This window comes from Panthera tigris, chromosome C2 (assembly GCF_018350195.1).
Source record: "Panthera tigris isolate Pti1 chromosome C2, P.tigris_Pti1_mat1.1, whole genome shotgun sequence".
Taxonomy (NCBI): Eukaryota; Metazoa; Chordata; class Mammalia; order Carnivora; family Felidae; genus Panthera; species Panthera tigris.
Genome location: NC_056668.1, coordinates 57,170,607 through 57,196,448, shown reverse-complemented (window position 1 = coordinate 57,196,448; position 25,842 = coordinate 57,170,607). Strand labels below are relative to the sequence as shown.

The 25,842-nt window shown below is 38.7% G+C and overlaps 1 protein-coding gene across 3 annotated transcripts in view; it reads right to left on the bottom strand.

Annotated features, from left to right (window-relative positions):
* The window catches only part of NECTIN3 (nectin cell adhesion molecule 3), a 124,745-nt gene extending 107,618 nt beyond the window's left edge, over positions 1 to 17,127 (bottom strand). For all 3 annotated transcript variants that reach the window (XR_006222138.1, XM_042998828.1, XM_042998827.1), the window contains exon 1: positions 16,967 to 17,127. Coding sequence is in view for 2 of the 3 variants with exons in the window: in XM_042998828.1 (XP_042854762.1) it covers positions 16,967 to 17,126 (160 nt within the window). In the remaining variant the exon portion in view is untranslated. The remainder of the gene's footprint in view (positions 1 to 16,966) is intronic.
* Between the last annotated feature and the right edge of the window lie 8,715 nt (positions 17,128 to 25,842).

The window sequence follows — 25,842 nt, the reverse complement described above, 5'->3', positions numbered from 1 at the left end:
TCTAAAAAGGAGTAATATTCATAGTAATTTATACTGCACTTTAATAAAGTCAAGGATGTATTTTGTAATATCTAAAGTAGCCACTGAAATTTAGCAAGGGGGGAAAAGGAATGAAAAATAACTAGTACAAAGGAAAGCAATGAATATATGAATAAAACAAAAAACATATGCACAAGTAGAAAACCAAGATGTAACATAGATTTACGCCCAAATATATAAGGGACTAATTAATCAGAGATAAATAGATATGTCAAATAAAAGACAAAGCTTAGCAGACTGGATTTAAAAATTACATGCTGCTTACAAGGGGCACACTTAAATTTAAGAGTACAAAAAGGATGAAAGTAAAAGTTGGGGAAAAGATACAATGCAAACACTAACCAAAATAAACGTAATGTGGCCATACTAAAAATCAGAAAAAGTAGACTTTAAAGAAAGTAGTATTGCTAGAGATAGAGGACTATTTAATAATGATAAAAGAGTCAAGTGCCAGAGATAGAAAAATTCCAATTTAACTGTACCTCATAACTCAGCCTCAAACCATATAGCACAAAACTTCACAGAATTTAAAAAAAAAAAAGACAAATCCACATCATGGAATATGATTTTAATACACCTCACAGTAATTAACTGAAAAAGCAGGGAAAAAAATTAGAAAGGATAAAGACTTATTACTTGTACAATGCAACCAACTTGACCTACTTGATATATACAAGGTAAGAAAACAATTACCCAACAAAAGCAATATACATTCTGTGTAAGTATACATGGAATTATCAACATTGACCTAATGCTATTTCCAAAGACTGAAATCAGACACAAGTTCTTTAACACAATGTAATTATGCTAAAAATCAAAAACTAAGGTAACTAAAATATCTTCATGTATCTAGTTAAGTAATAATTTTCAAAATAATCCAAGACTCAAAAAAAATCACATGGAAATTTTTTAATGTTTTAAACATTTATTTGCATACAATGCAGATAAAGTCATAATTAAAGGGAAAAATAGGCTCAAATGCATATATAAGAAAAAGAGAAAGGCTGCAAATCAATAATCTAACTATTCATCTCAAGAAATAGAAAAGAGATAAGAAATAAACTCTCCAAAAAAAGTCAAAGGAAATATGGACCAGGAAAATAATGAAATAGAAAACAAACATAAAATAGAGAGGATCAACAAGGAATCAAAGGTGGGTTCTTTGGTAAGTCCTTATAATAAAACTGATAAACTCCTGGCAAGACTGATCCAGAAACCAAGACAACACAAATTACAAAAAAAAGAAATGAAAAGGGGGGGGAGGCGGCATTTGCTACAGATCCTTCAGGTATTGAAAAAAGAAAAAATAAAGGTAGTAAGAGGACATTAAGAAAAACTTCATGTCATTAGAATTGAAAGCAAGAAACTAACAAATCCCTAGAAAAACAGAATGAGTCAAAAGTGACACAGAAGATAGAAAATCTAAGTACCATAATTATTAAAAAACGGAATCTACAAATAAAAATCCTTCCCACAAAAAAATATTCCAGGCCCAGATGGCTTTACCTATGAATTCTACCCAACACTTAAAGAGAAAAATAATACCAATCTTAAACTCATACACAGGACAATAAAGGTGTAATACTTCTCATTTTTTTTGAGCACACCATAACTTTGATACCAAAGTTTGGCAAGATCATATGAAAGGAATATTCCAGGACAACTGATAAATATTGATGAAGAAAAAAAATAAAGAAAATAATAGTCAATTGAATCCAGTGATATAATAAGATATATAATTCATCAAAACTAAACCGTGATTATTCCAGAAACACAAAGATGGTTTAACATTTTTTAAATGTAATTCACCATATTAAAAAAAGGAAAAAAAATCCTCTAATCATCTCAAAATTAAGATATAGTATTTGATAAAAGTAAACACCATTTATGACAAAAATTCTTAGCAAACTAGGAATAGAAACTTTCCTAATCTGATAAAGATTCTATTAAAAAAAAAAACTACAAGAATCATACTTAATTTTGAAATGTTGAACACTGTTTTACCTCTGAGATTAGGAACCAGACAATGATGCCTGCAATCACCACTTTAATTTAACATCATAGTGGAGCTATGATGCTCCAGAACATATAAGCAAAGGAAAAGAAAAAAAAAAAAAGTATAAGGAATGAAAAAAAACAGGCTTTCACTTTTTACAGATGGCATGACTCTGTAGATGGAAGATCCAAAAGTTTGACTAAGTATTAGAAATAAATAAAGTTAGCACAGTCTCTGGATGTAAGATCACGATACCTAAACTAAAGCATTAGATTTTATATGCCTGCAATTAGTAATATTTTAAAATATCATTTATAGTAATATCAAAAAACAAGTAACTTGAATCTTTGAGTAGATTAAATGTAATAAAAAATTTATAGTGATGCAAGACCTCGACACAGAAAAAAAACAGAAAGTTTTATGGGAAATGTAGAGAAAACTTAGGTAAATAGCGAGATAAACCAGACTCACAGGTTGAAAGATTCAGTATAAAGACGTCTATTTAGCCCTACATTAATTCATACAGATTTAATGTACTCACAATAAAAAATCCCTATAGGTTTTTTGTGGCAATTAATAAGCTGCTACTAAAATTTATACAGAAAAGAAATGGACCAAGACTAGCCACATTAAACTTGAATAAATAGGTGGACTTACTCTACTCAACATCAAGATGATCTCACGGCTTGTGGGTTCAAGCCTTGCATCAGGGTCTGTGCTGACAGCTCAGAGCCTGGAGCCTGCTTCGGATTCTGTGTCCCTCCCTCCCTCTCTCTGCACCTCCCCCCGCTCCTACTCTATCTCGCTCTTTCTCTCAAAAATAAATAAATGTTAAATTCAGATAAATAAACAAATAATAAAGCTATAATGAGATATTATAACTTTTTTAATTTTTTTTTAACGTTTATTTATTTTTGAGACAGAGAGAGACAAGCATGAACGGGGGAGGGTCAGAGAGAGGGAGACACAGAATCTGAAACAGGCTCCAGGCTCTGAGCTGTCAGCACAGAGCCCGACGCGGGGCTCGAACTCACGGACCGCGAGATCATGACCTGAGCCCAAGTCAGCCGCTTAACCCACTGAGCCACCCAGGCGTCCCAAGATATTATGACATTTGTGCCAAGATAGCAAAGTGGACAAATGGAATGAAGAAGAGAGCCCCAAAATAAACGCTGGCATGGACAGCTGCTTGATTTATTATAAAGGCAGCACTGCACAATAGTTTCTTTCCAAAAACCGTGATGGTCAACTGGATAGTAAATGAAGAAAAAATATGGATCCTACCTAATAATCACAAAAAACAAATTCTAGATGAATCACAGTAAAGGCAAAATGATAAAACTCCTAGGGAAAATGTTTTCATGATAATGCACTAGAGAAAGATATTGTAAATAAGGCAAAGAATTAATTATAAAGACAAAGATTGGTTTTGACTACCTGGATAATTATTAAAGAACTTCTGTTCATCTATAGACACCATCAATAGAGTGAAAAGACCAAAGTAGGAGAAGATATTTGTAATACACATTAGGGTTCATACGTAGCATACATTAACAAATCCAACAGATCCGTAAAAAGACAAAAGACAATACAAGTGAATAAAATGGGATAAAAACCAACGGGCATTTCACAAGAGGATATTCAAAATGGTGCAAATCCTTAGATCCCAACCATCAAGGAAATACAAACTACAATCACAATGTTATACCACTGCATACTGCTCAGAATGGTTAAGAAAAAGTACTGACATTACAAAGGGCTGGTGAAGACGTGGAGCAAATGAGTCTTACAAGCTACTGATTGGAAGTATGAATTGTTACTGTTTAGTAAACTTATTCAACAAAAACATGCATAAAATGAACCAGCAATTCTACCACCAAAAGAGAAATAAAATGATGTTCATGGTAGTACCATTCATAAAAGCCTCAAACTGAAAACATCCCAAATTTCTGTCCAACATTAAAACTGATAAATTATGGATGGTGACAGGACAGAATACTGCACAGTAGTGTTAAAAAAAAAATGTTACACGCAACAACATGAATTTCACAACATCAGCAAAAAAATATTATATAAAGTTAAAAAAAACAAAACAAATTTATGGAGTTAAAAGTCAGAATTGTGGTTATTGCTCAGGGAGACAGATGTGTGACTGGAAAGAGTGTGAGGGAGCTTCTAGAGTGCCAGTAAATTTATTTCTTGACCAGGGTGATGGTTTCACAGAGTTGCTAATCACAGTTCACCCAACTGCACACTTACCATTAATACTTTTCTGTAAAAGTATGTCAATAAAAAGTTTTAATATTTCATCAATCAGTATCTCCAGCCTTGTTCAAACAAGCTCATACCTCACATCGTCTAATGCTGTGTTCACCTTTCACTGAAATCAAAGACAAATTACCATATGATTTCACTTATATGTGAAATCTAAAAAACAGAACAAACGAACTAACAGAAATAGAATCATGAATACAGAAAACAAAGTGGTGGCTGCCAAACATTAGGGGGTTGGAGGGAAGGGCAAAATTGGTGAAGGGGTTAAGAGGTATAAACTTCCAGTTATAAAATAAGTCATGAGGATGATAAGTATAGCACAGGGAACAAAAAAGCCAGTAATATTATAATAACATTGCATGGTGACAGATGGTAACTATACTTATGGCGGTAAGCACAGCCTAATGTATAGAACTGTCGAATCACTATGTTGTACACCTGAAACTAACAGAACACTGTCAACTATATGTCAATTTTTTTTATAAAGCTTTCCTTCAACTTTCTGTAATGGACACCCATGGAAAGTATAGTCCCTTGTGCTATGGTAATAACAATATCCAATCTCTAAGAGCAGCAATGCCAGTCTAAGAGGCAAAGCTGTATATAACCTCCAGTGTCCCAAGAAGCAAAAAGCAATGACCTTGATAGACTGTCCCTTGACATTATCTTGGCTGTGGTTCTGGGTATGGTTCTAGATGTCTAGCCTCCCTTGGGTCTTGATTTCCATACGTGAACCACCTGGTATCTAACTGCCTCCCAAAGAACCCTTCCTAATGCCATCACATTGGGAGTTAGGGCTTCAATATCTCAATTTGGGGATGACAAACATTCAGCCCATAACAACTGATACATTATTCTTCCCCCATCAAATTACTCTTTCTCTTTCCTAAGAGTGGGCCATACCTTACTACTTCTTCACCGTCCCCTCATTTGTTAACTTTTTGGAATTTGACCTCTCCTAACCACTTTTACTAAATTACTGGGTCATCCATGCAGTCCTCTTAACTACTAAATATATTGGTCTATTTATCAAGTAAGTTTTTTTTCCAGATGATTTCCCCTCTCCCTCCTTCTTATCCAATTAAAATACCTCAACCTTGAAAATTTTTCCCAGTCCCCTGCCCACTTCTCTTTCCTTTCTTCCTTCTCTTCTCTCTCCTTCTCTCCTCCCCCTCTGCCTTCTATCTAAAAATTCATCTATTCCCAATATCTCAATCCTGGTAATTCCCAACTCCACATATTATCTCCACCATCTCATAATAAATTTCCAACTACAGCTCTAAAATATTTCCCTAAGGCACTTGTACCCCAATGTTTATAGCAGCACTCTCAACAACAGCCAAATTGTGGAAAAAGCCTAAATGTCCATCAACTGATGAATGGATAAAGAAACTGTGGTTTATATACACAATGGAGTACTACGTGGCAATGAGAAAGAATGAAATATGGCCCTTTGTAGCAACATGGATGGAACTGGAGAGTGTTATGCTAAGTGAAATAAGCCATACAGAGAAAGACAGATACCATATGTTTTCACTCTTATGTGGATCCTGAGAAACTGAACAGAAACCCATGGGGGAGGGGAAAGAAAAAAAAAATGAGGTTAGAGTGGGAGAGAGCCAAAGCATAAGAGACTCTTAAAAACTGAGAACTGAGGGTTGATGGGGGGGTGGGAGGGAGGGAAGGGTAGATGATGGGCATTGAAGAGGGCATCTTTTGGGATGAGCACTGGGTGTTGTATGGAAACCAACTTGACAATAAATTTCATATATTAAAAAAATTAAAAAATAAAAAAAATAAAATATGTCCCAAAGACACCGCAATTTAAATGCCTCCAAAATGTTACTGGACTAAAACTAATCAATACCTTTACCATACTTTTCTAGCCATTCAAAAGAGAAGCATTAAGTTCAGATCCAACTCTTCCTTTCTCACCCACTATGATATCCAAACACTAGGTAATCTACTCAGATCCATCTCTCCATTCAAGCCTTCTACCAAAATGCTATTTGTCTTCACAACCTTCTCTTCCATGAACGATTATAATGGCTATTCCTTTTTGTCTCTCATATCTCCAATATATCTTATACACTGCGATCAGAGCAATACAACATCCTCAAATCAGACAGATTCAGTAGTTACTTGCCTTCAAAAGCTCCTCACTGCCTACCACACACATTCTCCTCAGCATCAGTAAAGTATTTAAAAATCCATGACTTCCCTACAAAAAGCTCATGCTTGAACCACACGGGAACATTCCTTCCACAGAATTCTCAGTCCAGTGATCTTTTCAGCCTGGAATGCCCTCTTTCTCTTTGAATTTCCCTCACAAATGGAAATCTAAATTCTTCCCTCAAGGTTCAGCTACAAAATTAGGCCTTCTATTAAGTCTTCTTCCATTGCCAGTAAAACTGCTCCTTCTTCTATAATCCCACAATACTTTTATATTTCTAATATAAGACAATTCACTTTCCCTTGCATCATTGTTAGTTGTATTTATAAAGCACTATATTGTGCAGTTTAAGGAGTTCATTTAATTTTCACAGCAACTCTGTAAATGAAGTACTTAGCCAATTTTTTAGGGATGAAACAGGCAGAAAGGCTAAGTAACTGGACCTAACATACACACACACACACACACACACACACACACACACACACACACACTACTAATTCCAAATCTCCTAACAATTAAAATTTACATTTATTAAGTGCAAAGACTCCAAGGCCCCTTGCATAGCCCTTTCTGTGTAACAGATCCTTTGTGTTTTAATATAACCCTATTTTACTTGTCTGAATTTAATCCATTCTTGAAGACACAACTCAAAAGTTTCGTCTCCTCTACTTAGCTTTCCTTGACTCTTCCAGGTCTTACTGATCTTTCTTTTAGGCTGTACCATACTACTTGCAACGTTTTTACAAACACCTTTTTTGTATATATTTTAACATACAGTTAGTCTTACCAATAGGTCTATAAACTTGGGACCAACCACCATGTCTTATTTCACTGTGATATCTTCTAACCACCTAGCTCTCAGTTGGTGTTGTTTTACCTATTTTCTGATTGACGCTCAACAGTTCCCAATTTATCCCCTGCTCCAATTCTAAGTCCTTTAGTTTTTGCATTATAGGTATGGGTCAACTGTTGTGACTAACTAAAAAATATATTTTAACAGTAAATATTACTCAACTGACTCACAGGTCAAGTAAGTATTTTAATCATCTGATGGAAGAAAAATCAAGAGCGATTATTTTAGATGACTGTAGAGGGCAGCAAAGCAATAGTAGTATCCTCAAAGATCTGCATTTTTCTTAGGCAATTTCAGAGTTGTTTTTATATTTTAGCAGATGTTGTTAGGATTCAAACTTTTACAAGGCAAGAGACTTTTTTTGCATGCTCTATACAAATTTCACCAACTACTTATATATTTAAACATTTTCACAATCAATATAACAAAACTGTGCCAATGTCCAGATCCTTTTATACACATACGGAAAAATAAGTTTGATAAGCAATGCATGGCTTCAAAATAGCCACCAAAAATTGCTAACTCTTACGAATCTAAAACTTGAAATGGTTTTCACAATCTTAAATATGGAAAAGAATGTCAATAGTTAACCAGTCTTATTTCTTCCTAAGAATAGGTGTCTTCATTAGTGTTATTAATTCTGGCCTTGATATGCCTTCTTTTATTATTCAAAATCAGTCCGGTAACCACAGAAGCTATACCAGCTTTAAAAGAAAAAAATAAATAAATCTTTGACATTGTACTAGTGCACAACAAACAGAAGTAACAATTTGAAAGAGAATAGGAATTCCTTACCATTATACTTCAATATTAAAGTTCATTCTGGTTTTCAGATGAACTAGCCAAAGCTGTATAAAATAATCATAGATTTATAATCATATACTTACAATGCTTATAGGAATGGAGAAGCTACTATAAAAGTTGACAGTCAATACAAGCGGATTATTTGAACATGTTACTCAAGGTTTTTGTTCGTGGTAATTTTTTATCTCTTAACTTTAACAAGCAGAGAAATCTGAGGTTCAGAACAGCTGCTAGAGCCATTAACATATGCAGACTCACGGTTTAGTGAAAAATGCTATGAGGTTCTAGCCCTATGTCCGTAATGAGAAGGATAAAACTGTAGTTAAGTACCTTCTCCCACTTGAATCTCTTCAATAAAAAATAAATAAAATAGAGAAGCTTTTAAAAATTTTGCACTTAAAATAAAGTAACCAGGGTATCCCTAAGCACATTTAAAAACTAGACAGTTTAATGGTGTGACTTAGCCAATATTTAAATTGAACTTCTAGCCATGAATGATTATCTCTAATCTGAATCAAATTAGAAGGGAATTTGGAGTTCATAATGACAGGACACTTATGAAATGAATCTTAATCTAGCCCACAGTAGCTAAGACTAAATTAGAAATCATATTAATAAGTTTCAAAACAGCCTAAGATAATCTAGTAATAATGACAATCATGTCTATCATGGATAACACATAGAAATAGTTACTATATGAATATGATTGTGAACCACAGTTCACCAATACTACTATTTCATTAACATTTTTGGTTTTCCTCTAAAGTGAAGACATTAGAAGGGTCAAGCACAGGGTCATGTGGGTGGCTCAGTTGGTTGAGTGTCAGACTTCAGCTCAGGTCATGATCTCATGGCTCATGAGCTCAAGTCCCAAGTCAGGCTCTGTGCTGACAGTTCAAAGCCTGGAGCCTGATTCAGATTCTGTGACTCCCTCTCTCTCTCTCTGCCCCTCCTCTGCTTGCACTCTGTCTCTCTCAAAAATAAATAAACATTAAAAAAAAAAAAAAAGGCATCAAGCACACTGTTAATTGTATACAATGTTCTCAACACTGAGTTGGAGTCCTAGCTGTATGCACCTATATTTATAATTGCCTCTTGGTTTTTTCAGGTCCTTCCCAGTAACAACACTGACATATTTCCATTACAAAACAGATTAGGTATCTTAATCTTACACTTTATTTTGAAAATTCAAATTCAGGGTGAGATGTGATATACATAAAGTGAGGCATGTCACACATAAGCTGTTTAAACTACAAATGCCCTGAGATAAATAATGCACAGCTGATTTTACAATACCAAAGGGAAAAAAACTGTATTCCTCCTACAAGATCAATTTTGCAAACATCTCAGATTCAAAATGGGTAAGACAATGGGGAATAAAGACACAAACCTAAAGATAGCAAAAAAGAATTTTTAGAAAAAAAGAAAAGCCAATGAAGAACTATCTCATCAAGCAACATCTTTAAAACCTACCAACCTCTTCTAGTTTATTAGACAATATGTATGTATTCACTCCCCCCCCATCTAGGAAAGTAGGAATAGGACTGTCAAAATAGGAATAATATCAAATATACAAATCCCTCTAGGGATATACTTCTGAGTGTGTTCTGTACAACATAGCTTCTGCAATGTAACAGGTATTACACAAAAAAGATTTTTTTTAATTAGTTTGTAAAACAGTATATTTTACGGAATAATTTTTTAAGCTATTAGTATATTAATGCATATAGTGACTTTACATAAGTGGGTTATATAGCTAGTTTTTTTTCCATTCCCAAGTCTATTTAACCACAGTACTTTATCCCAGAAACATATCTTCTGAGACTTGAATTCAACAGAAACACTTTGGCAAACGTTGCTCTAAACCTAAAAACATGAAGGGAAAAAAAAAAGTGAATAGAATGTGTGTGCTTTTTCCTCTAATGACCACATGTCACATTATTAAACACAAAAGAGGGTAGGCGTCCAGGGACTAAGGAATGAAAGATATCTAGGATCAGGTAAGAAATAAAATCAAGTTCACAAAAGTTTCATAGTTATTTATTATAGCTATTATTCTATTTTATTTCATTATTTTACTTCAATATGGAAGATGAAATCCTAAACCAAGTATTCTCTTCATGCCATTTATGTTATAGCAAATTTGGTCAATTCCTTAAACAGTTATTAATGGGCAAAAAAGCAAATGTTAATAAAATCTATATAGTTTGAAAAATAATCTTTGTTTATTACAATACTTGTTATGATACATACAATGAAGCATGAGGCAAGATCTCTACTGCAAAGAGCACACATTACAAAACAACTTATAATTAAATACTACATAACAAATGTAAGAGTAACTAGAAAGAAGAAAAGCTCACTTTAGTCAAGAAGTGGTGAGGGAAGGCTTCACAGAGAAAACTGATCTCAAACCAGCTATTTCAGAATTTCACTAGGTAGGCAGGAAGAGTAATATTATTTTAGGCCTTATGAGTAAGGACCAGAGTAGGTAATAGGCATTACCTACTTCAGAGACACATATAGTTTAGGCCTGCACTGTCCAATATGGTAGCCTCCAGCCACACGTGACTACTGAGCACATCAAATACAGCTAGTTTAAATAACAATCTGTAAGTTAAAATACACACCAAATTTCAAAGACTTAACTAGGAAGGAAAATGTAAAATATCTCAATTTTTTAGTATCAAATGCACAGTGAAATGATATTTTGGTTATACTGTGTTAAATAAAATACATGATTAAGGTTAATTTCACCTGTTCCTTTTACTATTTCTAATGTGGCATAAGGATAACTTAAAATTCTGTGTATGGCTCATATTATATTTCCACTGGACAGTGCTAGTTTAAATTTGACTTTGCTGTTAAACTCCTGAAATAAAGAAATTTGAGTGCCTACTATATGCCAAGCACTTCTGATACATTAGTGAACAGAAGAGTGGAATATTTCTTTCAGAAGAAGAACCACATCTGGTCAAATCATAAATTTAAATGTTGTAATAAAGAGCACTCATCAAGGGAAGAAAGAATCATCTAAAGATGTCTCTCAAACTACAAATGTCCCAATCCCCAGGCTCCACTCCCCACCCCTCTTGCAAAAATTGTCAATCCAGTAAATCCACAGTGGAGCCTGTTTGAATGTTACTTGAAAAAGATTCCCTAGTAACTAAGATTTGAACCCAACTGCACACCCTACTTCTGCAGACCCTGGCTAGCTGAGAACAGTGATTTATAGCACCGCCTTTCCTTTTAACTTTATTTCTTCTGAATAACCCTAAGCTGAGAGCTTAAAAAGCCTCCACTCAGTGCAAAGCTAACCTATTTAAAATAAGAACAAGTTTGATTTCTCTAAGCCATTAAAGTTCAAGGAAATCAAAGTTTTTTAAAAAATACTTTCCTATCTATAGATCCACAGGTATAATTTACTATCTTACACCTACAAAATAATCATCTGAAGTGCTGAAAGACATACTGCCAATTCTTAGCCACTTAATCCAGTTATGAGATGGCATATTTTTACACATGCCTCAAATTCCAGTTTATGAATATCTACACAATGCAACAGGTAGTTCTTTCCTACTCATCTTAATTAGCAGAATGAATGTTGGGCAGTAAATAGGACTACAAGAAAAACAATCACTCTGAATACTATACGAAAGAGAATATGTAAAATTGAGATTAAGTATGCAATACAAGATCGTTTCTAAAACAGTGTAGTACTATTATAAAATAGTACTAAAAATAGTATAGCATGAGTATAAAATAGACTACAGTACCTGCAATATGGCTGTTTCCAAAGTCATAAGGGGAAGCTCTCACTAAAGTTTTAAATGAATTATCTATAGTATAATAATTGAGTCATTTAGGAAAAAAATTAAAGCTCACCCTTGATAAAGAGTCAGGATAAATTTTATTTAAATAAATTATTAAATGTCAGAACCTAGTATAAAAATAGAAATCTTGGGGTGCCTGGGTGGCTCAGTCCATTAGGCATCCGACTCTCGATTTCAGTTCAGGTCATTATCTCATGGTTCCTGGGCTTCCTTGGGATTCTCTCTCTGTCCCTCCCCCATAAGTGCTCGCTCTTTCACTCTCTCAAAATAAATAAACTTAAAAAAAAATAGAAATCTTAAGTTTTATGAAATTCAGGAAAGGATACATAGTCAAGACTTTAAAAAATTTTAGATAAAAATACAAAAGATAATCAAAAGTATGACATTTATGGTACTTACATTTTTGGACCTGAATGCTTAGAACATAAAATCATCTTTAATAATCATTCTATTACTAACTTAAGGATTGATTTTATCCTAAATTTATATATTAATAGCCATTATTAATTAAATGCCACATCTTTCACAAACTAGTTAGTCCTTACTATGAACTGTCATAAGGACTTTAATGGATCATAGAATATGCTATAACAATGTTATTTACTCTAATTTTAAAGGGGCAAATCACAAAATGTCAAAATACTCTATTTTTTAACAAAGGTATCCTAGCCAGCTTCTCTTCAGTAATTTTCAAATAATAGGCAAGAAGTCATAAGTTTAACTTCTTAACTATACAAATGCAAAATGCCCATTAGAGTTCCTGAATCACTAAATTAAATATATTTAAGCATAATGAAATAAACAAGACAGTAAATACACACATGCACACACAAATATAAAGTTGCCCAGCTTTTTCCAGTTCCTATTTCTGATGCTATGGCTAAATACAAGAAAGGAAGATCTGGGGTTTTTTGCTTACTTTTAAATTTGGTTCACTTTCCAATTATATCTGCTAAGAATGCGGAAAGATTTATATGGGCAGTACATATTATAGGCTCCAATCTGATACTATCAGTAACTTGATAAGGTAGAAGCTTACTTGTGACACTTTTCTCCAACTCTACATTTTCAATACATTCCAAGTGACCTTAGGGAACTGCCAAATCTTAAAATGCATTCCACATCATTAAGGGAAGATTCAACTTGGTTCCATACAATTACAAAAGTTAATTTCACTGTATCCTCATATTCTAAGAATTGGTCTTCTGAATATTTATCTGAAACAAATTTAACAAATATTTAAAGAGCACTGACTGCGCTACACATTAAAAAAAAAAAAAAAAGCTGTAAAGTGCAAATAGATTAAGTTAATTACCTTGAAAACTCAATTATTCAAGACATTAGGGTAGAACTGAAGAATGGCAAATACCAGGCAAGTTAGTTTATAATGTGCAATGCTACTAACACTTGAATGTTTACCATATTCCATGCACTGTTTTTATTATTTTATTCTTTGACTTAATTCTCTCAACAACTCTACACACAAGGTGATGATGTCTTTTTTTTTTTTTTTAAGATGAGGTTAAATAGCTTGCCAACAATTCACAAAGCTGTTAAGTGGCAGCCTGTTTTTCAGAATCAAACTGCCCATTTAGTATTTAAACAATAAAGATCAGAAAGAGACAGGAACAAACTTCTACCACCTACCACAATGTCTAATCTCACTAAGATCTGCCTCACTGATTTTAAAAAGTAATTTTACTTCTCACAATTCACATTTATCTTTACCTAACGCGTTTGGAATCCCTCTTCTGGGCAACCCCACAGTACCTCATGCAGATCTCTATCATAAACACTTGACTGTCCTATAATCAACAATTGTCTTCATGTCTATCACAATGCTGTAAGCTCCTTGAAGCCAGAACTCTGCCTTATTCATGCTTTATGTCCCCAAGTGCCTATCAAGTGCCAGGAATACAGAAAGTACTGAAAGTGCTGTTCCAGATTCAATTTAATAATACATCTTCTTTATCGTCGTTTATCATTAAATAAAACCTTGATGAAAATGTAAAGTCATGGAATCCTAGATTCAAATAGGAATGGACAAAGACCAAACAGGCTTTATTATCTCCTTCATTGATACCATACCCCTGCTAACAGTCTCTACCTTTCAAGAAGAATGTTGGAAGGAATGTGAGATAAATCTGATCACATATGAACTGAATATTGCTATCATAAAGAAATATAGCTGAAACTAATTTAACACTGTGTGTTAACTACACTTCAATTAAAAAAAAAAGAAATATGGAATTCTAGAAAAATGGGATTTAAATAAATGGGACTTATCAAGTCACTTGATGTTGTAAATCTAGCCCCCTTGACCTTTATACCTAAGAATTTCTCAGGCTTAAAAAACAAAACAAACAAAAAAAACACCAGAGTTTGTAAACCTGTAAAATTCTCACTTTAAAAGTTCAGTTCTTCAAATAAGACAGATAGTATACACCCTCAAAACAGCAAATAATATGTAATTTTTTACACCTTTCAGAATATCAAATCTACCAGTTGCAAGGGTTTTGTTTTAGCACATGAACAGGATATAAAAATTATCTTGTACTAATAGATGACATTGCAGATGTTGAGCATAGTTAAGGTCATGCTACATGTGAGCAGCATATCCAAAAAAGCAGCAAAAAGAAAAAAAACTGTACGTGTCAAACAAGTAAAATATTCTGATTAAGAAATCATCAGATAATCACCTTTTTAAAGCCTAAAAATCTTTTCAATTCTAAAACTGACTACTCAAACATTAGTACACGCAAAACCTTGTAAGTAGTGCTACGAATGTCAAATCAACAAACAGGTTACATGAAGACAATTCTACTTCCATACTTACTAAGCACCCATAAGTCAGGACAACTGTGCCCTACTCAAAGACTGAATTCTAAAATAGAGAGAGGTTGATGGAAAAAAAAACAAAAAACAAAAAACTTGTCATAAGGGTTCACAAATTAGGGTGTTATTAACACTACAAGCCAGAAAAGGAAGCTCTTTAAAAGAACAGTGCACAGAAACACAAAGCTAGTGCCTGTCTCTACAACTACCAGCAAAATTGACTCTAAAAACTTGAATTTACACCTGCTCTAAATCACAGTCCATTTGCCTATACTGCTTGAATTTTTAGGACCTTAAATAAAAATATCAACCCCTCCATTAGCACATCACCAAAAAGGATTTAAAGAAAAAACACACCTTTCTTCTGCATGAAAACCGTGTGTTCCTTCAAAAGTAATCAGCCCTTGTACAAGCCCTTGTACAAGCACTATGAAATTATTCAAATTCAGTATCTTTGATTATACGCACATGTCACCTAGTTTCAGTCTTCTATAAGGCTTTGCTTAGCAAGATAAACCTTTATTAGAGGTACAAATAATAGTCACTTAGTCCTTAACACAATCTAAATCAGGATAGTAAACCCCCTCCAACTTTTCTCCCACTCAACTGTAATCCACCATCTTCCCTAATGGCAAAGAACAGTATACAAATTCAACGTAGAATCTTGCATCAATTTACAGAGGTAGCAGCATTAAGAATTGTGTTGTGGAACCAAACAGCTGGGGAGTGGAGATACAGAAACAATGCGGATTAGATAACAAGCCACTTATCAGGCTATACCCTGTAAATCAGAAACTTTCATTACCGTGCTTGAAACGTGGTGGTGAATTGGTAGAGGAGATTCTCAGCCTATAAGGGGCACTCAATCTCTTGAAACTCTGCCTCCCTTCATAACCAACTACCCTGACACACCTCCCGGAACAGGACTCTCTTTCTTCTAAATCACACCATCCCAGAAATCCGCACACATCTCTCCTTTTAATAAACACTAATGAAACTTCTGGTTTCATTTACAATCCCACTAAACACAGATCCAACAGCAGCCTTATGTACCAATAAAAATGTCTTAGCTACACTAATCTTTGCGCAAGCGTTAAGTTTTGCTTCACCTTCCTCACCAAGTTGAGTGTTCGAATGAATAACTTCCTGCAGTATTTCGGTATTACCAAAAGCCAAAGCTAATCCCCCCAAACTGGTGTGGCCTCACGTTCCCAAATCACCGCCTTCCATTAATGATCACTTAGTCCATCTCTCTTGCATGAGGCACCAGATATTTTTTTTTTTTTTTTTTACAGGATCCTTATAACAAGTGGATTTCTAGTCTCGGATACCTAGGAACAGAATTTACAGAGAATCGCCCCCAAATGTGATAAAAAACTGTAACATAAAATGAGGGGACGAGGCGTGGGGTCTGTTTTAATCCGAACAGCCAGAGCACAATCGATGCAATCAGGTATTTAACACACAAATCGAAGTCCTGAGGACAAATAGCGTTCGCTATAATAAACATGGACAGTGTGAGAGACGTCCCATAAACTGGAAGGCAGCGACGGGCTCAATGCAAAGCGATCCAGAGGCTGCCGGGGCAGAACCGGGCCGGAGGACGGAAGAGAACTGTAAGGAATGCTGCAGGGTGGGCTAACATGGTGCCTTCTCCAGAGCGGGAGGCCAGGAGGGGTTGGGAGCCTACGGCTTCATCCCGTCGGGCTCTGGTCCCTGGAGGTATCTGGACTCACAGCTCAAGTTTCACCAGGGAAAAAAGGAGGCGGCAAACGTGCAGCCCGGCACCTTCGCCCCAGCCCAGAAGTCCGCGCTCTCGACTTCCTCCGCGAATGAGCGAGGAGTTAACGGTTCCCGGAGCAAACACGAAGGAGCTCCCCGCGCACCCAGCACTCGGCATCGGGCAGCGGCGAGCGGGGGAGGGGAGCGGCCGGCCGGCCGCCCGGCGCAGCACTCGCCGGCCCCGGCCCTTCCCGGGCCTCGCCCCGGGCGCGGCGAAAAGTTTCCAGCCAAAGTCCGCGGCACCCTCTCGCGCAGTCAACCGCCAAGCACACCCGCCTTACCGCCCCGGAGGGCGGCCCGCGCCGACCGGCGGTGGAGCCGGGACCCTCGGTCGCGCCTCCCTCAGCCCGCGCCGGCCGCCGAGGTTCACCTACCACAGAGCCGGGAGAAGAGCAGCAGCGGGAAGAGCAGCAGCAGTAGCGGCGGCGGCGTCGGGGGTGGCAGCAAGAGCCCGGCCCCGGGGGGAGAAGCGGAGGAAAGTTGTGCTTTGCCGCCTCCGGGACACAGCGGGGCCGGCCCCGGGGTCCGCGCCATCCCCCACCCTCCCCCCGGCCCTCGCACTCGCCCGCCCCCCCTGCTCCCCCGGCCCCGGCGCCTTAGGCTCTGGGCGGCGGCAGCAGCGGCCGCGGCGGCAACGGCGGCGGCGGAAGGTCCGGCGCGCGCGTCCCCAACTCCCAGTTCTTGAGCCGTCGCCACCGGCTGACACTCAGCCGAGCGCTCGCGGCTGCCTCGACTCTGCCTTCGCCGACGCCACTGCTGAGGCTGAGGCGGGAGCCGCCCGCCGCTGCCGCCGCCGCCACTCCCCTCCCCCCGGCACCCGCCCGCCTCGAACTCCTGGGAACTCGGAACGCACCACCCCGCCCCGCACGGGAGGGGGAGAGGAAGCCGACCCTCAGAGCCGGCGCTGGGACTCTCCCGCCCTCCCTGCACAACTCCAGCTCCCGTCTGATCGCTGACTGCAAGCGCGTCTCCTCCCACCCCGCCCTCCTACACACGCTCCTCCCCCTTCAAAAAAAAAAAAAAATCTCTTCTCTCCACTTTGATAACGGGTTTCTCCCAAAGCAGGGCTTTCAAGAGGACAGGAAAATCTGGAATAGGTTAGTAGGCCCCGCCCCTCGTTCCTGCCTCGTCCCCGCCTCGTCCCCCCTTCTAAATGTTTCCAATGGTCTCGCCCACTCCGCCCCTCGCGGGTCCACCGCTGCCCCGGCGCTGACGGAGGCGGAGGGCGGTGGGACAATCGTGCTGGCTGCTAGCCTCGCCCCGGCCGCGCTCTCCCTCTGGCGGGGTGCCGGGACAGGAGGAGGGGGAGTGGTGAAGAGGGAATGGCAGGATGGGCTGCCCTTCCGTTGCCCACGCTAAAGGTCCCTGTCTAGGAAGCTGAACACAGCCCGGAGAACTAGTCATCTCCCTCCTCGCCGGGGACGCAGGGGGCTGAAAGGAGAGACTTTCTCCTTCCTGCTTCCCGGGACAGCGGCGCTCTCCGAATCCCTTCTTTCTTCCCAGCCCCACTTGCCCCAGCCTTCCGAGGCTTGTTTGCACAGGCGATTTTCTTGCTCCTTTCCCTTGGGAGGGCGGTTTGGTGGAGGGGTCAACGGAGCCGAGCGAGGAGAGGGGCCCCCAAAAGGTTTGCTTTCTCGCTCTTGCTTCTCCGGCCGCCGGGCTGTCCGCTGTCCTCGCCGGGCGACTGGCAACAGGAGGCCATGGATTCCCCCATCGGAGCGCCTAGAGTGCGGTGGTGTTTTTCTTTGGTTTTATTTCATTTGCATGTTCGCACGTGTAATTTTATTTTCATTGCTTGTTTTCCTTTGAGCTGACCGCGGTAAAGGGACCTGGGGAAGTGTTAAGCATTTGGCCCTAAGAGGTCTGGGATCCACCACGACCCTCCCTCACCCCAGATGGCTGCGCGCTCTGCCCTTTTCATCCACCCGCCACGCACAGCCCTGGTGGCCTGACCTTGAAGCCACAGCCCCTGGCGGTTCTGCAGGGGCGGTGGACAGTTTGGACTGTCCCGAGGGGTACTGGAGGCAGAAGACACACGTCCTCAGTCCTGATACCATTAACTAATTGTATGTAGGTCCTGCCATCTCCACCAGATAGTCGTAAATGTGGCTTCAATAAGAAGAAAAGTCGAACAAGGATTTAGCCGCCTATCGCAGCTAAAACTAATGCTTGCCTGCCGCCAAGAGCACGCCCCTTCCATCACTAGGGTTCCCCCACCCTCCACCCACTGATTTGCAATGTTTTACTCACCTCCAAAGCTACACACCGTTCTACCCCTGCCTACCTCTCTTTTTTTTCTTAACTTCCGCCTCCCATCCTGTCTCCCAACGCTCTGGTTTAGTGCCTTCTCTTCTTCCACCCCCTTTCTCTTCTCTTTCTCTCTGCCTGTCTCTGTCGTCCCTTGTAAGCCTGTCTCCTCCAGCCACTCCTTTCCATAGCCTATCCTCAGGATGCGCTTGTGAATAAACCTTGTCCTGCGTCTCTACTGGAGAACCCCTGATGATGATCGTAATTGACGAAATGTAGCTATTGTGACATTCCTCAGCTGTGCTGACACCACCGTTTCCCTTGAGAAAATTTCTTTTCCTATTTTCTCATTCTCTAAACCTAATTTCACTGCTAAATTTAGATAAAGCCCACTGTGCAGCGACTAGCTAATTATCTGTTTAGATAACACTTAGACACGTTGTTGAGAGTCAGTTAAATGTTAAACAACCAAAATTTTAATATCGCTAGCCAATTTCATTCCACTGGCCTTACCATGATCGGTCCAGTTTCCAGGAGAAGTAATTTAGCCAACATTTGAAAAGATGCCAAAGGCTTAATATGGGGGGCCATTGTGCAATTGCTACAGAGACCATGAGGGATTAGCAGGTTTAGTGCTTCTCAAAAGGATGATACGGAGCTTTAAAAAATATATTTCCTCCATATTTTGAGAAATTGGATTAGTGACATGTTATGATTATATTCTCCTCTGACCTAAAGTGAAGAAAGAGCATGGAAGAGCAGTATTTATAGATGTTATATAAGCATTAAAAGAGCACCATGCTGGTGTTTTATGTGCATACATGCATTATGTTCTAATATTAATCGCTTGTGTTGATATAACATCTTCAGCCAGGATGTCAAAGCACAGGCTTCCCATGGAAGGCAACAATGACTGTTATCCCTTCCCAAAGAGGAACCTAGGCACAGAGGTTAATTGAAAATGTAAGCTGTATGGGGTGATTTTTCAGCCAGAACCAAGTTCTTGCCTTCCAGTTGGCACACTGACCCCTCAAGATTCCTTTTAAAGTTAAAAACAAATTTACTGAGGTACCTCAAATTTCTACTTTCTAAGTGTCCAGTCTTAAATTACATTGTCCTCAAATGAAGACATGCTCACCTCAAACCTTCCTGTTGGAAATTATTACTAGCTGCAAAAAGAGATTTTATATTGTACGGTACAGTTCATTTTCTCTCAAGGGCCAGAATTGCTGTTGACTTTAAAAACAAAACCTTTGTCATGAGAATATTACTGGGTTTTATATCCTTTTAGTTGCCTACTTTACAGATAAGTTCACCTTTATTGTTTGAGTGACAAACTGGTTCAGAAATAATTATAGCTAACTTATTAATATTTCTGGCACCATTAAATCCAAAGTATGCATGTATTTTCCAAGAAGAAAATTATCTGAACAAAAGGCAACATGATCCTACTGCCAACAATGATTTCATTGTTTTGGGTTAAGCGTATTGATGGTGTCCATCCCACTTTCTGCCTCAAAGACTGTTGGCCAATTATCGAGGTTCATTAATTCTTAACTAAAAAACAAAGGTTGACATCTTAACAAAGAAGTAATTATGTACAGTGCTGGGCATTTTACATTTACTCAGATAATCCAAATTAAAGGTTTGAGACTATTATTGGAATTTCATAGCTGACTCTGAAACAAAGAAAGTATTTTATAGGGAAGGTGGGCCATTATGTACTCAGCTTATTCCCCTCACCATCAGCAAATTTTTTATAACCTGCTGCGTGAAGAAGTATAGCTTCTCCCTCAGCGGAAGAGATGAGCAATGCTTTGTGGAATGTTTGAACTTGGTACTATATTTGATAATAAGTTGATGTCACTCTACTAGAATCGCAGTCTTCTAAAGCAGAACTATGCAAATAGTTAAACTGTAAACCCACAAAAAAGTCCACCTACGTACAAAATCTTCACCAATCTTGCATTTATCAAATGCAACTGTTTTCCACTGAAAGGATCCCCCCCACACACCTATATATTCATACTGCTTTCTCCCTCATTTCCTTTGGATCTTTGCTCAAATTTCACTTTATCATTGAGATCTTCTATCACCACCCTATATGAAAGAGGTGTCCCTACCCCCAGTTCGTATCCCCCTTAACTTGCTTTACTTCCTTCATTGCACTCACAATCTGACATGTTATATTGAAACACAAACATCTAAAACAATATCTGCCATCTAAGTCCCAGACTTATGTCATCCCAGACGACTAAATGATAAATGTAGTGACATAACATATTCTAATGCATGTTTAATTGTAGACAAACTCAACAGAAGAATATTAATTTATTAATTTTTAAGGTCTTGGAGTATATGATCATGTTGAAGTTTTTAAGCTGGAAGATGATTAATGACCATTACTTATGACTCTATTTAATTACTCCTAACGCTATGTATTAAGCTATCATCTCTCTACTCCCTATTGACCCTTCCACACTCTGGGTTTGGAATACTGGGGCTGGGGCTCTCCAAACTATACGTCTCCCTTGGCAACTGGCTTCCTGGTGGGTTCTATCAATAGAAGTCCCTGGAGGGAGGGTGGAAGGCAGAGGGGAAAAGAGATGTTCCTTTCTGTTTGCTTCCTGAGTCTACCAGCATCCCGTCAGGAGTAACAGCCCTTTTCACTGTCATCACCTGTTGGTTCCAGCCTTATACTTGTATACTCTAAGAACCAGCACTGGCCAGTGCCCACCGCTCAGAAGTTTGAGCCCTCACTCAACAGAAACCCTCCTCTGAGCTTTAATAACCCAACCTTTTCCTTTTGTTTACCCTGCTCTAAAGGTAACAATGACTCCTTAAAATTTACATCACTGGATTACCTCAATGTCCCTCTTTAGGGTGTGGAGACCCTCTCCAACCCCTGGGTAACAATACCCTATTATTAAATTCCCTCAGTACCATAGTATGGTTCCTGTGTTCCTGATTGGATTTTGATTGGTGCTTTACTTTTTCAGTGACTATTTTCCAAAACTTGCCCTTGTAACAGTTTTCTCTAAGTCAAACTGTTTAAAATAACAGAACCAAATGCCAATCTGCCAATGTAAATAAAAACAACAGGCAAAATGTGTTCTATTTCATTGGCAATAATCCAGGTTAAACAGAGGTGGGTTTGAAATAAGTAAATTTGGTGGTAATTGTGTTAATGTTTTAGTTGTATATGCATATGATTTGTTTTTGTTGTTGCTGATGTTCTTTATCTAGATCATGGTAAAAACAAATAGAAATTGCTCATTTTAGGTGATTTAGGTGATTTATTTCTTTTACAGAACTTGCTTGCCCTTGAGAGTCACTACGGAACTAAAGATAAGAGATTGTCAGGGAAAAGAAAAAATGAACTTCTTTCCTAAAACTACAATGAAAACAAAATGTACATTTCACATAGCTCTCTAAAGCCTAACTCTATAATATACAAGTCTTTTGTAGGGGCACTAGAGTTCCATAGAATACATTTGAGGAACTGGTATTGAGGCAGAAAGAAGAGTTACGCCATGGCATTATGGGAGGATAGGTAAAACGGTAGGCTAACTTAGCAAAGATGATTGGGCTACAATGTGCTGGATTCGATGTTAAGTGTCGGGGATGAAAACAATCCAAGTCCTGACCCCAAATAACAATAACAGTATTCTTACAAGCAAGGGAAGGATGTACACTGTAGGAAAGAACAGGGGGGTCCCACATCTGCCTACAAGAGACAGGGAAGGTCTAAGATCAACAATAACATTTGAACAGTCCGAAAGAATGACCAGGAATTTTCCATATGGATGGGGTAAAAGCAGCAGAGGGAATAGGAGAATGACAAATAGAAGTATACAGAGGCATGACAGAGTATGACATGTTTGGGAAACCACAAGTATTACGTTGCTGCTAGAGGGTGACCTGAAGAGCGGAATTAGCAAGCAAGGTAAAAATGAAGTTAGGTAGGCAGGGAGCTTTCAAATCTTACAAAGACGTTTAGATTTTATCTTGTAGATCATGGGAACAACTGAAGATCTTAGAGTAAGACAATGACAACATTAGGTTTCTACAAAAGTCAAGCATGTGAAAGTGAGGGTGGATGGATTGTCAGGGGGCCTGGGAAAAATAAGCAAAAATTCAGTGAGGAAGTTGTGATGGGCAGAGCAAATGAAGGTCTAAACCTGAGCAGCGGTAAGTGAATGGAAAGGAGAAAATGAATTCAGGAGAACTGTAGTATGTTAAGACAAAATAGTTTATTCCCACAGCAGTTTGAATATATGTGGCTAGCTAAGAGGTAGATGATTATGGAGGAGGCCGCTGAGGAGGCCAAAGGCACATCAGCAAAATGATGAAAAAGAAGGAAAGGAGGGGCACCTGGGTGGCTCAGTCGGTTAAGCGTCTGTCTTCAGCTCAGGTCTTGGTCTCACAGTTTGTGAGTTCGAGCCCCGCATTGGGCTCTGTGCTGACAGCTCAGAGCCTGGAGCCTGTTTCTGATTCTGTGTCTCCCGCTCTCTCTGCCCCTCCCTCACTCTCTCTCTCTCTCTCTCTCTGTCTCTCCCTCAAAAATAAACTTTTTTTCATTAAAAAAAAGAAAAAGAATGAAAGGGGAAGCACTCAAAAGAAGGTAATAAACATATGGGTAGAGGCAAAGGGATATTAAGGAAAAAGAATGGGGAGAAGAAAATGAGGGCAGGGGAATCAAATGACAAAGGCTGATATAATATAATTGATGGTCTTATAACTTAATTGGGCAAATTTTATAATTTACTTCCACTTTATATTATTCCTTTAATTCCTACGGGCATAACTCAGATTCATGTAATGGCCTGTACAGTTTCTTTTACATCATCATTAATAAATATTTGTTAAATGAAAGGGAGAGAAAAGAAAATAGTTTTATGGCTGGTTTCGTATTTAGACTGAAGTGAACGAAAGAAATCTGATGTCTGTGTACCTTCAGTACAATGAAGAGCCACTTTTCCCCTCATGGGTGTTTCAACAAATCCTGCCCTAATTAATTGCCTGAAGCTTTATCTCTAACTTGTACCCTTTGGTATCTAAACCACAACAGATAATCATCAACCACTCCATGTCTCCTGACTCGGAGAGATGCACTTAAGGAGGCTGTGTGATGTAATATTAAGAGCTCCACTGCCTGGGTTTCAGTTCAAATCCTCTGCTTTGTGACCTTGGGCAAGTTACTAATTCTGTTTAAAGGAAAGGTTTATTCCTTCTTCACAGTATTATCTAAGGGTAAAATTAGCTCATACGATGCCTATAGAACAGGTCTGATACACAGAGCCAAGAGGTGTTAGTCTTTGTTATTGTTATTATTTGTAGTAGGAGTAGTGTTAGTATTTTTAAATCTAGATTCAGGAATCGCAGATTGATCATCAGCAACCTGGGAATGGAATTCTGATAAGGCTCAAGTTTCCAAAGTGTAATTGGAATCTCGAAGCCAGTTCTGATAGACTCTGCCTACCATTAACCAGATCGTGCTAATTCAGCATTTCTTCCTTTTACAGACTTCTGCAGTGGACCTTCTGTGCTAGGCAGAAGAAAGGTTTCCCAAGGACGTCCACATGCCAATCCCCAAAACCTGTGGCTGTGTTAGGTTGCATGGCAAAGGCAAATTAAGTTTGCAAATGGTTATTGTTGCTAATTAGCTGACTTTGAAACTAGGGAGAGTATCCTGGATTATTCAGGTGGGCCCAATGAAATCAGTCACCAGGATCCTTGAAAGTCAGAGAAAGGCTGAAAAGTCAGAGGGAGATGAGACTATGGAAAATGGTCAAGGGATACAATATTATTGGCTTCGAAGACAGAAGAAAGGGACAATAAACCAAGGAATATATCAAAGTTTGGAAGATGCGGAAGGCCAAGACCTGGATTCTCTCCTGGAGCTTGACTCCAGAAAGGAATGCAGCTCTGACCATGTCTTGATTTTAGCCAAGTGAGACCAGTGTTGGACTCCTGACCTACAAAACCAAAAGGTAACAAGCCATTGAGGAGTCTGAGTTGTAAGCCATTGAGGAGTCTGTGGCAATTTGTTACAGCATCAGCAGTAAACTAATTATGATGTAATGAGAAATATAGACTTAATCTTTGTCTCTCGGGTTCCTGGCACAGAGCTCCTAGAACCCTTGGAATTTCCTGAATGATAGGAGTGTCTTTTGTTATTTAATAAACTCCTTTCAACTGGATCTGCATTTAGGTTAGTGAGGTGACTCTTGGAGGATGGAAGCTAGTTGCTAGAGAAACCAACTGCATGATTAGAGGGTTGGAACTTTCAGCCTCACTACCCCTTCCAACCTCTAGAGTGGGGACAAGGGCTAGAGCTTGACTTAATCATCAACGGTCAATGATTTGATCAATCATGCCTACTTAATGAAGCCTCCATTAAACGCTCTAACCAAAGTGATTTGGAGAGCTTCCAGGCTGGTGAGTGAACACATGGAGTTGGAAAGGGGCTGCACTCAGGTAAGGCATGGCGGCTCTATTCCCCTTCCACATACGTTGCCCTGTGCATCTTTTTTCCTTTGGCTATTCCCAAGTCGTGTTATAACAAACCAGTAAATGTTAGTGTTTCCCTGAGTTCTGAGAACCATTCCAGCAAATTATTAAACCTCAGAGAGGAGAGTCATAGAAACCCTCAATTTTTGGCCAGTGGTCAGAAGTACAGGTGACAATTAGGGACATATGCTTGGCGTCTGAAGTGCGTTGGGTCTGTGCTAACTCCAGGTTGTTGGTGTCATAATTGAATTGTAGGACACCTAGTTGACATAAAGAGTCAGATAATTGTTTAGGGGTGGGAATACCCCTCACCACATTTTGTGTGAGTAATGAGGAAACTTGAGTTTTCTTTTACTAGTACACTTCTCAACCCTACCACTTTAATTTCTTTGACCAACACTCAAGGACCTTCACATAAAATGCAGCATTATTTCTAACCACCCTGTCTAGCTTATCTTGAACTCCACTGTAAGCCAACTCCATTCCTAAC